General features: G+C 47.2%; 1 protein-coding gene across 3 annotated transcripts in view; it reads right to left on the reverse strand.

Moving 5' to 3' along the window:
• Positions 1-3,333: 3,333 nt before the first annotated feature.
• The window catches only part of LOC135823961 (transcription factor 20-like), a 20,824-nt gene continuing 8,948 nt past the window's right edge, over positions 3,334-15,209 (reverse strand). For 2 of the 3 annotated variants that reach the window (XM_065336839.1, XM_065336838.1), the window contains exons 7-19: positions 15,172-15,209; positions 14,734-14,868; positions 13,395-13,631; positions 12,751-12,957; positions 11,835-12,020; positions 9,775-9,873; positions 9,015-9,107; positions 8,254-8,368; positions 6,496-6,614; positions 6,005-6,157; positions 5,574-5,713; positions 4,266-4,440; positions 3,334-3,883 (exon numbers count right to left, since the gene is read on the reverse strand). The exon at positions 15,172-15,209 is cut by the window's right edge and continues 127 nt beyond it. In XM_065336839.1, coding sequence (XP_065192911.1) covers positions 3,728-3,883; positions 4,266-4,440; positions 5,574-5,713; positions 6,005-6,157; positions 6,496-6,614; positions 8,254-8,368; positions 9,015-9,107; positions 9,775-9,873; positions 11,835-12,020; positions 12,751-12,957; positions 13,395-13,631; positions 14,734-14,868; positions 15,172-15,209 — 1,853 coding nt within the window. In that variant the 3' untranslated portion in view covers positions 3,334-3,727. Of the gene's footprint in view, positions 3,884-4,265; positions 4,441-5,569; positions 5,714-6,004; positions 6,158-6,495; positions 6,615-8,253; positions 8,369-9,014; positions 9,108-9,774; positions 9,874-11,834; positions 12,021-12,750; positions 12,958-13,394; positions 13,632-14,733; positions 14,869-15,171 lie in introns of those variants that run through there. The other variant, XM_065336840.1, reaches the window with a different exon arrangement.

Consider the following 15,209-nt stretch of genomic DNA (forward strand, 5'->3'; position numbering starts at 1 on the left):
ATGGTCTCGCCCTGCGCTATGGCTGGGGTATTGATGGCCTCCCACCAACTTGTGTGTGTGGTAGAGACATGTCTGTCGACCATGCATTGACATGCCCTACAGGGGGCTACCCAAGTCTGCGACACAATGAGCTTCGTGATGTGCTGGTGGAGGTGATGACTTCTGCCATCCCGGATGTTCAGACAGAGCCACCGCTTTTGCCGTTGGATGGTGAACAACTTCACGGCGCTACCGCTAATCGTGCTGCAGAGGCTCGATTGGATATCCGTGCAAGGGGCTTTTGGTCGCCACAGCAAGATGCATTCTTTGATGTGAGGGTTACTCACCCCTCGGCGTCTTTGCTGTCGCGACAGGAAGTCCTTGCACAGATTTCCCGGAATGAACATCAGAAGAAGCGGGCCTATCTTCAGCGTGTTGTCGATGTCGAGAGGGGGTCATTCACTCCGCTCGTATTCTCGACAAACGGCGTATGTGGCACGGAGTGCTCTCGTGCATTGAAGAACATTGTTCAGCTGGTGGTTAACAAGCATAGTGACCTCCAGTACGCTGTTGTGATGGCACAGCTACGCTGCAAAATTGCATTTGTTTTGCTGGGGTGGTCAATCACGTGCCTCCGTGGTTGCAGAGCGTCTTACTTGAGGAAGAGAATAGGCCCATCTTTTCTCGACCAATGTCGCCTTCTGTCCATGTAACCGCCTTCGGTATTCATATGTTGGCCTATTTAACATTGGCATGCTCTGCGGATTTGTAGGCATGCTAGGCAATTTAAATATTATCCTGCAAAGTATTTTGTAGGTGCTTGACTACTATACTACGTCATGTATTACAATTGGTACATGACTTAATAATAGCCGTTTGGCATGGTACAATAACCTTTTTTTGTTTTATTTTTTATTTTTAATGGCTTTCTCTTCTTCCTCGGATGGTTTACAATTTGTATCACAATTATTTGTGGGTTCAGCAATAAAGGATGTGACTAGTACTAGTAGTACTAGTACTAGTAGTACTAGTACTACTAGTAGTACTAGTACTAGTAGTACTAGTACTAGCACTAGTACTAGCACTAGTACTAGCACTAGTACTAGCACTAGTACTAGCACTACTAGTACTCATACTAGTAGTACATTATTACACAAGACAAGTAGAATCTACTGTTGGTCAAATCGAGAGTGACAGGTTTTCCACACTGAGCGCAGTGCACGTCGTTTCAAGTCCTCTCGACCCGCTGCACACCCAGCTACGCTCACAACACTCAAACGCCAGGTTGATCACAATCATAACTACTATTAGAGAGGTTCTGCAAAACGAAAATGTGTACGAACTTTCGCTCTACGTCACGAAGTGAGAAACTTCGCACGAACTTTCGCAACTTTGGACGCGAAACTTGCAGGGAACGCGAAATGAACTTTCGTAGGAAGTTTCGTGAGATTGGGTCATGTCGTACGTGCACTTGGCGCGTACGCGCGCGTGCAAACTACGAAAATGTGCAGAACACAAAGTTCGTGCGAAAATTCGTACACACTTTCGCAAGGCCTGTCGCGAAACTTCGTTCGAACTTTCGTTGTGCAGAACCTCTCTACTAGTACTATTTGAATGGACTCGGATGGAGAGCCAAGGATAAATTTGTAGAAAGAAAAAAGACCAAGGAACTACATGTACAAGTTACGCTGTCCACTAACACCAGCACTCCGGCACCAGTTACTAAACAATCAGCTCATACGATAACATTACACCAGTCACACTGACCGACGGGACTGACGTTTTACAACTAACTGGCTAACAGCGCTAGCACATCTTGGATGCGCACTCCAACAGCCTTCCAACTTGGAAGGTTCCAAGTAAGTTATAGAAATAACATAAGGAGGGGGAAGGTGAGCGCAACCAAGACAAGCAAGAGCTGAAAGTCTCAAGTGTGCAGGACGTTGGCGGATGTCCATGCATGCATGTCGATGACGATACTGGCAAGATCATTGGACAATACGGTCAAACCACGACGTAATGGCCTCTTTGCAAAGCTGGAGATTGTGCATCGACGGATTCTCCGGGCAATACTTCGTTTGCCGCCCGAGACCAACATAGCCGTTCTCTATGAAAATTGCTTTACATTTCCTCTGAAACATTACATTGACCGATCCTCCTGCGTATACATTCACAAAATCAAACTTATCACTGCCCCTCAGCATGTGCAGCATTCCTTAAACTGGTTCAATGAATCCTCAACAAGCCGGAACTCGCTTCGTTTCCCGATTGCAAGAAACAATTCCATGAGCAACTCGCCTGTATTCCTAGCATACCAATTATGGGATTCTCTTCCTCAGCAATTAAAGTCCAGCAACACCCTGAATGCTTGATAAATATACACGCACGTCGATCTTCATTTACTAATCATTGATTTTCATTCTCTTTGTGTATTATTCAAGCTCCAAAGTAAATCACATAATTATGCTACCTGTAAAATTCATTTGGGTTTTGGATTGATTTTTTTATAATTGATTTTGGTTTTGGATTGATTTACTTTTATTTCATTTTCATTTAACTTGCCATATTTTGCGTGTGCATTTTTGCCTTCTTGTTCTTTTATTCCATGGCTGGTAGCCCTCATTCATAACATTGGTTGACACCATGCATATCGCGTCTGCCCAGTGTTGACTCCGAGACCACCGGTCGGACGAGCTGCCCAGGCCTCACCACCACTGCCGTTTCCGTGCTGCCTTCTCGATACATACGTATGTACACTGTATATCATGTGCACATTCACATGTCTGAAGGTTTGTGGTTTTTCAATAAAAAAAATTTAATAAATAAAAAAATGTCATCCATGAATTGAGAATAATAATAATAATAATAATTGGAGTAGGCGCAGCGCTACACCATGCTGCGATGCCACTCTAGCCCTAGCTACAACCCTGGCCGACATGCCAGCCACGAAGAAGGCAAGATTGGCTGTGGGTCCTCTGCACTCAGTAGAGTCAAGTCGAGCGAGCTGCAACTCCCGGTCCCGAAAGGCCGGCTCATGCCAACGCCCCTACATGGCTACTTCCCCCTGTATAACCCCGGCCCCCAAGACGAGAATAATTAGCCGACTGGCCGAAATAAAATAATAAAATAATAAAAATAAGATTGGTTGAGTGCAATAAAAGCCACTGGATACGACTACGTCATGTATACGTGGTACTGGGCAGAGAAATCCAGCCTCTTGAATAAAGCAGCACCGCGCGATACACAGCCCGAGCACTATACATACTGTTCTGTGCACTCGAACGCGGCACTGCTATATACATGTACATCATGAGGTTGGATTTCTTTGGCCAGAGCTGTATGTCAAGAACAGGGCAAGGAACTCGACCAATACTCAAAAATATTTCATATCAAGTAAGACAGCACAACAATGGTCAATAGAATATTGTTCATAATTTGGGTAGAAGGAGTGTGTGTGTGGGGTGGGGGGGGGGGGAGGGGCTGGAACGTCTAGCCCTTGCTGGATTGGAAAAAGAGGAAAAGAAAAAAATGAGAAAGGAAAGAAACGGAATTGGCCACCAGCAATGAGAATTACAGTATAAACTTCTATATTAAAAATATTCTCAATGGGCAAAAGCACTCTCATCATCTGCCTAATAAAAGATCATGGATGCACTTTGCCCTAATATGAACACGGAAATGGAGATTAAAAACACTGCTCAAAATAGAATTCTTCGGTCCCTGAAGACTTTAAAACAAGTGCAGTTTGTCAAGCTTCCTCCATCGCCTCTTCACCTGACTCCCCGTCAGCACTATCTCCAGCATCATTGCCGCTGTCGGATTCATCAGCGGAACCGCCGTCATCTCCGGCATCAAAGGCGGAAACACTCTTCTCACGAGTAAGCCGAATCCGGTCCTGGACAAACTGCATTGACAACAATGCACAACCCACAAGAAGACATGGATTGTGCCACAGCAATTAACATGAACATGATCCTTGAAGGGTGGTGGCGCGCTCCTACAGATGCGGATAACTCGGCCTCTAGCCAAGTCTCACGCGAACCGTGAATTTTTTTAAATTATCATGAGTCGTATACACTTGCACACACACTCACCCACCTCGCACTAGGCTCGACTCTGGCCATGCCAGTGTTGTTTTGGGCAGGCAGGCATGCACGCACGTACGCTTGCGTGTGCACACATACACAGGCGTGCACACATACACGTACACACAGCCACTCACACGTGCACATATACAAAGGTCCACACGTACTGATCCGCCACTCGCGCACCAAAAAAACACATACCTGAAGGAGCAGCTCGCGGTGCTGGTCCTCGGTCACATCGTCTGTGCGCTTCGGAGTTTCTTCAGCAAGCTCATTCTGTCGAATCACAATGGATAGCTCACCAATGGTCATGAAGGGTGCTGGATCAAGAGCATGGCTGTTGATGACATGGACCAGATACTCCTTATAGTGCTTCCTGCACAGCAATGGGTAGGAATGAGCACACAGCAGTGAAAACTAGAACAAGAGCGGCACAACAAGAACAGCTAAGAACGTAGAACAATGTAGAAGACTGATACTGTGACGACAACGATACTCAGACTCTTGGAGAACGGATGAAGTCTTCCTGAAGATGTGAAAATTGAATACCAGCGTAGGTTGTTGACTTAAGGACTATTACTTTAGTATTAGAACACTGCCATATCTCAAATTTGATGGAACTATTGCCTGTCAAATGCGTGGGAGAGCAGGCCAGCTGACTGCTTATGCTCTTTGGTTTTTGCAGGGATGAATTTATCCTGTATCGCATCGCAGTTTGCGATGCAAAATCAATCTACTGCTACTCAAAAGTCACCATGACTCGCAGAAAACTGCGATACATACAGACTGTCCATGCCTAGCCTGCGCTGTCAAGTAACATGCATCCAGTACAGTGTAGACAAAGTGTCTGGGGTCCTTGCTGCAAAGTGTATGTGGTGCAGGCACTCAATCTGCGTGCACATGCATGATTCAGTTGGGTTTTTTTGCAAATGGGCTTTCAGGCATCACTCTCAAGAAGGACAATGTGGTAAACACCCAACCTTCAAAGAAAAATGCTAATCAAAATCAAAGAGTGCTACACAATTGTGATTTTGTATAGCAGAAACTGCTATGCAAAAATATGACAATACATTCATCCCTGGTTTTGCATGGTTCACGTGCAGACAACTAAGTTGCCACGATTTACGTGCGCATAACAGGTGAGACACGGGTGGACAGCAGAGACCGAGTCCAATGGTTTATGCCCTGCATCACATGAACACCCGTATTATTCAGTGCCTGTCTGCCTGTCTGCCTGTCTCTCTCTCTCTCTCTCTCTCTCTCTCTCTCTCTCTCTCTCTCTCTCTCTCTCTCTCTCTCTCCCTCTCCCTCTCTTCCCCCCCCCCACCTTCTGCACCTGCACCTTGTTTTCAGGCATACCTACCCACTTGATCTTGTAAATTCCAACAAAAGTATAAACTTATCCTAAATGAGAGAGAGACAAATCACTTCCACAGGCCGATGTCGTTCCACTCACACTGTCTCAGACAGCTCCCACAGTCACTGGAAACCTCCAGACAAAAAACTTACTCGCACAATCCGGCATGGTCGTTGACGGCATCGCGCCCGCAGAGCTCGTCGAATAGCCGCGTCCCGTCCTGTTTCTGCTCGCTGATGGAGCACTTGACTTGAGCACCGTCGTCTCCGGCAGATTCTTGCGCTTGCCGTATCTGCAAGAAGACACAGTGAACATACAAATTGGTAATTCACGAATGCTCATTAGCGTACACAAAATTCATCCCGATACATGACGCCTGGTGATAGCCTGACCCACTCACATGGAACTCAAGAGTTACGAGAAAAGCTTATCTGACTGTTCTACTTTGAGTTGGCTTGGCCGTGTGGTGACGAAAAACTCAGATATAACTTTTAAAGCTTACTTTGTGATTCCACTTGTGCACAACTTGCACAGTTGCAGGGCACTTTCGGATGGTACCAAAGTCGATCTGTTTTGGTCTTACCTGTGCCTCGGTCGGCTGAGTGCGATACTCGACTCCGCTCTTCTTCAAGATGTCTTGGAGATGCGCGACGTCGCAGTCCCTTAGCCGAGACAGGCAGTCCCGTGGACAGTGGCAGTGGAAACCCATGGCTTTGTGATTGGGCCGACCGCACTCCTGCGCAACAAAGAGGGCATACACGAAGGGAAACACCACCAGCCGATCTCAAATTACAATAAATGCTATCATTCACCACAAACGAAAAGAACAAGAACACGAAAGTTGTTGGACCAAACCTGTTGGACCAACAGTGAAATCTTGATATTCTAGTTGCCCAGAAGAACAATGGAACAGAGTGTGGCTTCTTTAAACCTTGGTTTTGGACTACAAGCTAGCATAATGAGGCATGCCAGTATAATCCTTCATGTGCTTTGATAACAAGATACTAAAAGTTGACCCTTGGCAGAGTCACAAGTCGAAGGTAACATGTCACCAACACAGCTTCAGTAACGTACCTCCCCGCGCATGAACGGATTGTTGCATCCACTGCAGAACTCGTGCTTGCACTGCGAGCACGTGAAGTGCATGCAGGCACCGCGTGACATCTCGTAGCGGAAATGGCAGCTGGGGCAGGCTGCAAGACGAACGGGTGCAGAGAACACAAAATGCCATGAGTATCCTGTGCAATACGCCATTGCGATACACCACAATTGCATATAGCTCTGAATACCAAGTGGATTCAATTTCGTAAAGGATTAGGTATTACATGATCATGTAAGCCGACATTATTACTTTCAAGTTTCAAGACCTATATTACTGGACTGCAATGCAGGCACTTTGCTGTCGCCATCTTGCTGACTTAGCAGTTTACAACACGTATGCATGCATGCATGCACATACATGCATGCACATACATGCATGCATGCACATACATGCATGCATGCACGCACACACATACACACACACACACATGCACGTATGCACGCACGCACGCACGCACGCACGCACGCACGCACGCACGCACGCACGCACGCACGCACGCACGCACGCACGCACACACACACACACACACACACACACACACACACTGGCACACACACTGGCACACACACACACTGGCACACACCCACCACACACACACACACACACACACACCCACACACACACACACACACACACACACACACACGCACAAACCATTGCGCGAAATCGCGCATCTATGAGCGACATCCACATAAACTGCTGGGACCATGGTTGTGTACTCGAATCTCATTCTGAGCACCCTTTTTTCTTCCTTTTTTCAGCCGTTTTTTGCAAAAAGTCCTCGAGCTCGATTTTTTTTGATCGATCGTTCTTCAAGGAAAGACGAGTGGACAATCGATCAACAGGGCCGAGGACGAATGCGTCTGGTTGGAGTTCTTGCGTGGCACAGGATGACCAGACACACATATAGATACATTGCGACGATCTAATCTGCACAGTGTTTCCTAATACCGCACGCACGACGGTAAGTACAATTCATGTGATTTCAAATTGTTTGTGATCTACAACGTCGCGAGCAGGACGGAAATACAGCAACAGCACGACAACCGTTATACCAGGCAGTAACCAACAGTCACCTCCGTCACATTCTCCAGATCAGAAGGCAAGTGAGGCAGTGAACATGAAGAAATAAAGTATGAAAGAATGAAAAGTGAATAATTCAAAAATCTCAGAAACGTTGAACGTAAAAAACACTGAGAACAAGAAAAGTGACTTACTTCGATGGCAAAAGACAAAGCGAATGTTCCTCGTATGGACCTGGCTCTTGCGGAATCAGCCACACTGTGGAACCATGTGTTTGATTCCACAAGGGATGGCTACCTGCTCCTCACCAACCAGCCTCCACGACGGTGGTAAAGTCGCCAAAAATACGAAAGTTGAACATTTTGTGCATGCATGCAATAGAAAATTTGTGCTGAGTATTGTCGAGTGGCCATTCGCACAGGACAAAGCCGTTGCGCAAGCTGTGACCCTGAAATTTCGTCCATTGGTAGCGAGGGTAACCCTGAGCTGGAAAGTGTAAGGGATGGCATGCTACACTCCCCCGCATACGCTTGACAGCACGATTTGAGGCGTGGAGTAGTAATATACCAGTATCTTACTACCCCTTGATACCTGATGCATGGACGTCGTCATCTTCATCCCGCAGATCGAAAATGTACAGGTGTCGCGTGATTTCGCGCAATGACCCACAAAACACACCCACACCCACATCGTCATGCTGAACTTACTGATGCCATGCTCTGCCAAGTGAGCAGCAAGGCCCTTTTGCTGATACTCTTCATCGTTCTCTGTCTTCCAGCGGTGAAACTGCTCACAGGACTTACTTTGATGCTGTTCCTCCCACTAACAAACGTACACGTAATGTGTACACATGCACACATATCACATACAAACACACACACACACACACACACACACACACACACACACACACACACACACACACACACACACACATGTATATTCACAGATGTGCACAACCACACTACCATGCCCTCAGGGCCACAGAGCTCTCACAAAGTCAAAGATTTGGCAAGCTAACTGTTATGATGGGTGGGATGAAAAGAAACCTCTTGCATGAAGCACCAACAGACTACAGGTGAATGTGTGCAGCTCAGCAGCTGCTCACCGTAAAGGATTGGCATTGGGACTGAAGGATACAATTCTCACATACTAGGTGACATCCACTGCTCAAACAGTGCTCAATATGGCGAGGGGGGGGGGGGCTTCTAACACAGATGTTTGTACAATTTGTTCAGAGGTTCATGCGAAGCTCAAATTCAACTGACACTGCCGGGGCTGTGTGATTCGTTTCATCGTACACTAATATGCACTGTGCTGCTTGGCAACCAGCGGTTGTGAGGCCACACCGCGCCGTGAACACCTCAAACAATGTAGTCATTGAAAAAAGTCCTTCCATGCGGTGTGTACCAGATGGGTGCTTGCTTGTGCCACCGGTCAACTGCATGCCAATCAGTATGATGCTCACCTTGACTTTGCACTTGAAGCAACTGCTCTCACGACACGTGGGACATGCCACACAGAAGCGATCCGGTATTTCGTTCACAAAGCCGTTATTGCACTGCAATAACAAAGCACAGATATTTCAGCATAGTCAAGAGCAATTCTCGTATGGATGGGTGAAAAGAAAGAGGCCGTCCGTAAACAAAGACATATTTCCAAAAACGTTACATTGGGGGAAGGGTTGAAGAGCTGTTCACTTCATTACCGACATAGGTTCTGGAAAAATATCGATTCAATTCAATTGTCAGCATCCGTGTGTGTTTGTCACCGGGAGGCCATATGAGGAGAAATACAGAACTGGTAAAAAGATCAGCGAGGAGAGGCTCGACTGGAATCTACCTGGCTTGATACCCTACTGGCTGTAATTGCCCCCCCCCCCCCCATTCAATTGAATGGTGTATCTGAGGACTGGAATGTAGCTACTCAAAGCACAAAGCAGTGGAATGATTAACAGCACCTTCAAATCGAAGAAAACAATGCAGCGGGCAAGAAAGGCAACTACATGGCATAATGTTAGTACCAGGTGCATTGACTCAACTTGATAACATTTCCCCATCAATGCACTCCCAAACAAACGTTTGTCTGGGGGGGGGGGAACCCTGAGATTTCCAACATGATCCGCGAAAATCCTCAGAATACCACAAACAAATGCCATAATTGGTTTTTGTTTCAATGCCCAGCCGGACTGTCTCCATTTCTATCTCCAGTAATGCATACAAACTTACATGTGGACACCAGCGGAAATCACTGCTACGATGCATAGTGAAGTCGGCCAGCTTCTTGTGAAACAGATCATGCTGGTCTATGGGCAGCAGGTTGCGTAGCTAAAAAACAAACACACACACAAACACACACACACACACACACATGCACGTGGACACACATCATTGACAAACGCACACACACACATGCACACACACACACACACACACACACACACACACACACACACACACACACACACACACACACACACACACACACACACACACACAGGTATTAAGTTTTAACGATAGCTTTCATGCCATCCTACCGGTTAACTGCTTTCGGCTGAGAATTTTCTCGAAACAAATGTTGAGATGAGGTCATTCTCATCAACCACCACATCATAACTGCGCTCTCCAGCCAACTCGACACGTTGCCACAGCATACCACCAGCAAAGCGACACATCCATTGGTACTGAATTCCTTCATACAGCTGTTTACCCCTTTATTGAGATGAGGTCTTTGGAAGGGAAAGCAATGGCGCAAAATGCGAAACTATGTCTAGTGCATTGCATATGTGCAATTATATCACTTGTCAAAATGGCCGCACATACTCCCGTCGAAGCACTAGCAACTACTTCCCCCGGAAACAAAAACTTCGTGACTTTTTGACATGACTTTTCAAGGAGTTGCTGTGCTCAACAAAAGTGTTGTTTTGGACAAGAATCATGTCAACACATTCAATCAACACATCTACAATATCTACAGGATCGATTTGTGGGAGTAAAGTCTCAGTCTGGGTCACCATCGCTCGACTCATCACCGCTGAAACTGTTCCAAGTGGCAGGTCGATCGATGCGATGTCGTATGTCACGGAGAAAGTTCTCTGCGTCCCTGATCGTCTTCGCTGTTACCTGAATGCCTTCTCCGACATCTTGGCGTGGACCGCGGTAGCGCTGCAGCGCTGGTACTCATTCCCGCATCCGCTCTCGCTCGAGGATGCCCCGGCCAGAACAACAAACACAGACAACGCCAAACATTTCAAATTTCCTCCGAGGGATATCATAGTCGTACCAGCACTTCCCGACTGCCGCGATCAGATCTCGCCTTGGCTGCTGGAAAAGGCGAGATCACCCACGTTGAGGTCTGGGCTCTGCAGTGGCTGAACGACTTCTATTTTGAACTTGTTCATCCTGCTCTGCTGCGGGAAGTGATGATTGTCACATCTCTGCGTTTCGGAGTTTTGACATCTTGCCGACCTGTTCGCATGCAGACAGGCGTTTCAGGGATGGCGAAGATTTCAAAACACTAGCTGCTATTGCTATTCATTTTCCACTCTTCTTGCTCCTCGGTGCCATTGTCCTGCTCTGTCTAGTTCTGAACTAAAAATAGCTACGAGCAGTGAGCGCAGTGCTTTTCTTCGCATTGTGCATGATGGACGAAAAATGAAAAAAATGTTCGCTTTGTTTTGTTTACAGCGTCAACACCCTTGCTGTGCGACGGCTGTCGGCTCTCCACAATATGTATCATGTTCTCCTACGATTCCGAAATGTCATGTCAGTGCTTCAGGCTGACAGAACCAGAGAGAGAGAGAGAGAGAGAGCGAAATAACAGCAGCGAAAAGTAGTGAAAAAAAGCCACGAAGCTTTTGTTTCCGGAGGAAGTATGTCCAAGTGAATTTTTATCATGACTCGTCGATCGTGGTGAGGACTTATTGCCTTTCTCAGCTTGCCGTGGCAGTGGAGTGGAAATTCTATACTCCACTTCCTCAATTGCCATTTGCTGTTGCCATGGCACTTCAAAATGTGCCTTGTGCGGTCACGCCCAAAATGTGTGGACTCCTTCATTAACTCCTTAGCAACAGTTTCGGGTCAGGTTTTAGGTCAATGTTAAAACAGAGGCCGTGCAGCATGTCTGAGTATGATGGTCCGAACTACCGACAGGTCTTACCGGTAGGTCCGGGGTCTACGCAAGCTATCATCGTGGATTATACAAGAATACACTTGAGGACGAGTTTGGCTGCAACCTAAAGTTCCAGACACGTGGCAAGTATCAGGCAGTGGATTGCTAGCATACTCACAAAGATATCCAGGCAGCCGAGGTAGTCTTGCAGATAGGTAACGTCCTCGGCCATCTGCAGTACGTTTGGCATTAGGCACACTGGGCAAACAAAGCGGATGAGGTTGTATTCCAGGATGCAGACCTTGTAGTACTCTCGCAGGCAGTCAGAGCACACGTGACACTCACAGTAACCAGTCGACAGAATCTACACACGAATAACAGGCAGGTTGAAAAGAGAGCAGGCATTAAAGCAACCATAAAATCATTTCCATACACGCTGCTATTATTTTCACTTGAAAATACCTCTCTCCATTCTACACTCCAGCACATTTACGGCTTTCGGCTGCACCGAAAGAAAAAGGCTGCCAATATTGTCACCCATTCCGCATTATTACGGCATGACTGCCATAACTCAATGCCCTGCAGATGCCCAATGGGTGAAATATTGGCAGCTGTTTCATTCGGTGCGGCTGAGAGCCAGTGCTGGAGTGTAGAAGGGAGGGGAGGGGGGGGGGGGTATTTTCAAGTGCAAAGAATAGGCTGCAGTGGAGACTTTAGAGAGTTCACAAGAAACGTTCAAGTCAAAACTCCCTTCTAAAGCCTGGCACTTTTCATAGGCCTCTACGGCATCAGACAATGTATCGCCATCAGTGCAACTCTGTGCAAAGGGCACTACCTACAAGTACAGTACTCCTATACGCGTTGCAAATTGGCAATATGCATCCAAGAAACACCCAACAGGTTTGAGAGTGATCCCGAATATGTTGGAACTAGGGAAATACATTCAGTGAGAAGGCAGATATTGCCTGGGCCTATGGTGAAGTAAAATAATACTAAGCAAACAAATGACACGCTCGCATTCCCCCCCCCCCCCCCCCCCCCACCACCACGTGGTGCCACCCGCCCGCCATACAGCCTAATTCATTATCGCCTACCCTGCGGTGCGGATGGTCTGTGAAGCAGATCTGGCACTCGACTTTCAGGAAGCGCTGTGCTTCGGCAATGCAGTTAGTCTGCCGCGCTGCTTCCACCACGTCGATGACATCATCCGACAAGCCCTCGTCGTGGATGAGGATAGCAAGCTCAGCCTTATTCACGTTGCCAAGGCCGACAACTTCGGACATGATGCAGCGAATGCGATGCTAGAGAAACACAAATGCAAGAGCAGATTCTCCGTCTTGTGAGGCCAGAAGTAAAATACACAGGGGGATAATTCACACAAAGACAGTTCATCATGCGCATCAAGAGAAGACCAACTATGGACACTTAAAAGTTTCCCAAATATAATTTCAACCTGTTCGGCAGGGCGTAGCAGCCGGTGCGGCCGGTCCAGCTTTGGCCGGACAACTTTTTCGCCCAGAAGTGCCCAGAATGCAGGATTTTGCACCCTAATATCAATTTTTCTCAGGGACATCCCCGGACCCCCTCCAGCCGGACCACCCCCAACGCCAATGCTACTACGCACCCATTCGGGTAAATACGCGAGCACTGGATCATCGATTGCTACATACTCGTCGGGTCATGCTAGCAGGGCAGGGGAACATGTACACGTTAAAAGAACTCGACAACATATGCTTACCTGCTTCTCTGCACCTTTCTCCTGGATCACCTCCGGATACTTCCTGGACTCTCCACTTTCACCGGTGAAGACGCGGCAACCCACGTCGGTTTGATGCCACAGCCGGTCCAAGTGATTGGCCAGCAGATGGTGACGCACGATGCCACGATGGGCCGCCTCGACATCGCCATCAGCTTCCCACAGGGCCTGATGGGCCACTTCAATCTGCACTGATAGCTCTTCGCAGATGGCAGCCGCCTGGAAAAGCGCATAATTATCAATGTGCATGTGAGAAGTCTACATGCGAGATAACGTACACATAGTTTCGAGCACAGGCAGGGTTCAGAGAAAACGTTCTGCTTGACTTCCAAGTCAGCCCACATCACCAGGACATGATACACGAGATGTACGTGCGTACAAACTACCACAACAGATACAGCGACTGCTTCCAGTGCAGTATAACCCTATAGTCTGTTTCAAAAGTATAGACCTCTAGACTTTTTCGAATAATTCAAATTTGGTTCGAGCTTTTCGAGAAATTTCTTCGGAATATTGCTCAGGCAGCTCACGCAATTTTTCTCATGTGAATTTCTAAGCGATTGGATAACAGACATCCAATTTCGAAAATTATATGCACAAAGTGATCAAAGATTTTACGTGGTATAGATGCTGGCCTAACGGTTTTTGGAAACCGGAGGTCTGGACTTTTGAAACGCACTACAGTATGACATACACCCATGGCGGAGAACAGCAAAGTGCACTTAGTGTCCAAGGTACTGCATATCCAAAAACAATTCAATACGGAACAATGCAGCCCTACCCAGTACAATGCTCATACTAAGCAAGTGAATGTGTTAGATGTAAATAGAAAAGGACATAATTATACGTTGTTAGTTATGACTAGTGACGTATAGGTCCTTTTCTCTGTACATATCACTATTGGCTCAACATTCGAATGTGTCAGAGTACGTACTGGGTGATAAGTACACTGTACGAGTTGTTCTGCGGTAACCGTTAACATCATCACGAAGACCAGTGTAAAACGTATAACACTACAGTCCATCAGCAACCTGGACAGGCTGTGTTGGATGAATGAACTGTACTCAAATTGACCGGCATTGACTATAATAATCTGTATCCATGTGTAATCCCCGGGCCAATAAAACAATACTTCACAGTTTGCACGAGACTCGGCTAGAGACCGAGTGTTCCGCATGCATGTGCAACGCCACCACCCTTCAAGGATCAAGACGCAAATGGCCCCGGGCCAATACAAAGAAGACCATTGAGTCACCGGTATGCAGCACATACAGGCTAGAGTACAGGCCACTAGTACCCTCCCATCGCCATACTGACGTACATTTTTCTGCCGCTCCTTGACCACCACCAGGGCAGCGCGCACAGCACTCATCTCGTTGAGCCGCAGGTAGTGCTGCGCTTCCTGCTTCGATATCGTGTGCACGATGGGACTGATCTCCACTGCACGCCGGCATACCTATACGCACACGCGTCGGAAGACAAAAGACGAACAGAGAAAGAAAATGTCCTGCTCGCATACCCATTCTCCGAGACCCCAGCAAAGCCAGGCTTTGTTACTTTGTTCGTTTGTTTTGTTTCACGTCATCAGATACACAGGCATTTCTTCCTTTTGGGTTCTAAGACAAAACTGATGCATGGGCCAATTGGTCCCGAGACGGGCATGCAAGGATAGCTTAGCTTAGTGCATTACACAGAATAATCACCATGGACAGACATATGATGAGAGACGTCTAACTGGACCATGCGTGCAAGAACTTACCAGCTGGCAGTGTTCGGCGAATCCACGTCCGTAGAGCC

Source organism: Sycon ciliatum, chromosome 8, assembly GCF_964019385.1.
Source record: "Sycon ciliatum chromosome 8, ocSycCili1.1, whole genome shotgun sequence".
NCBI lineage: Eukaryota > Metazoa > Porifera > Calcarea > Leucosolenida > Sycettidae > Sycon > Sycon ciliatum.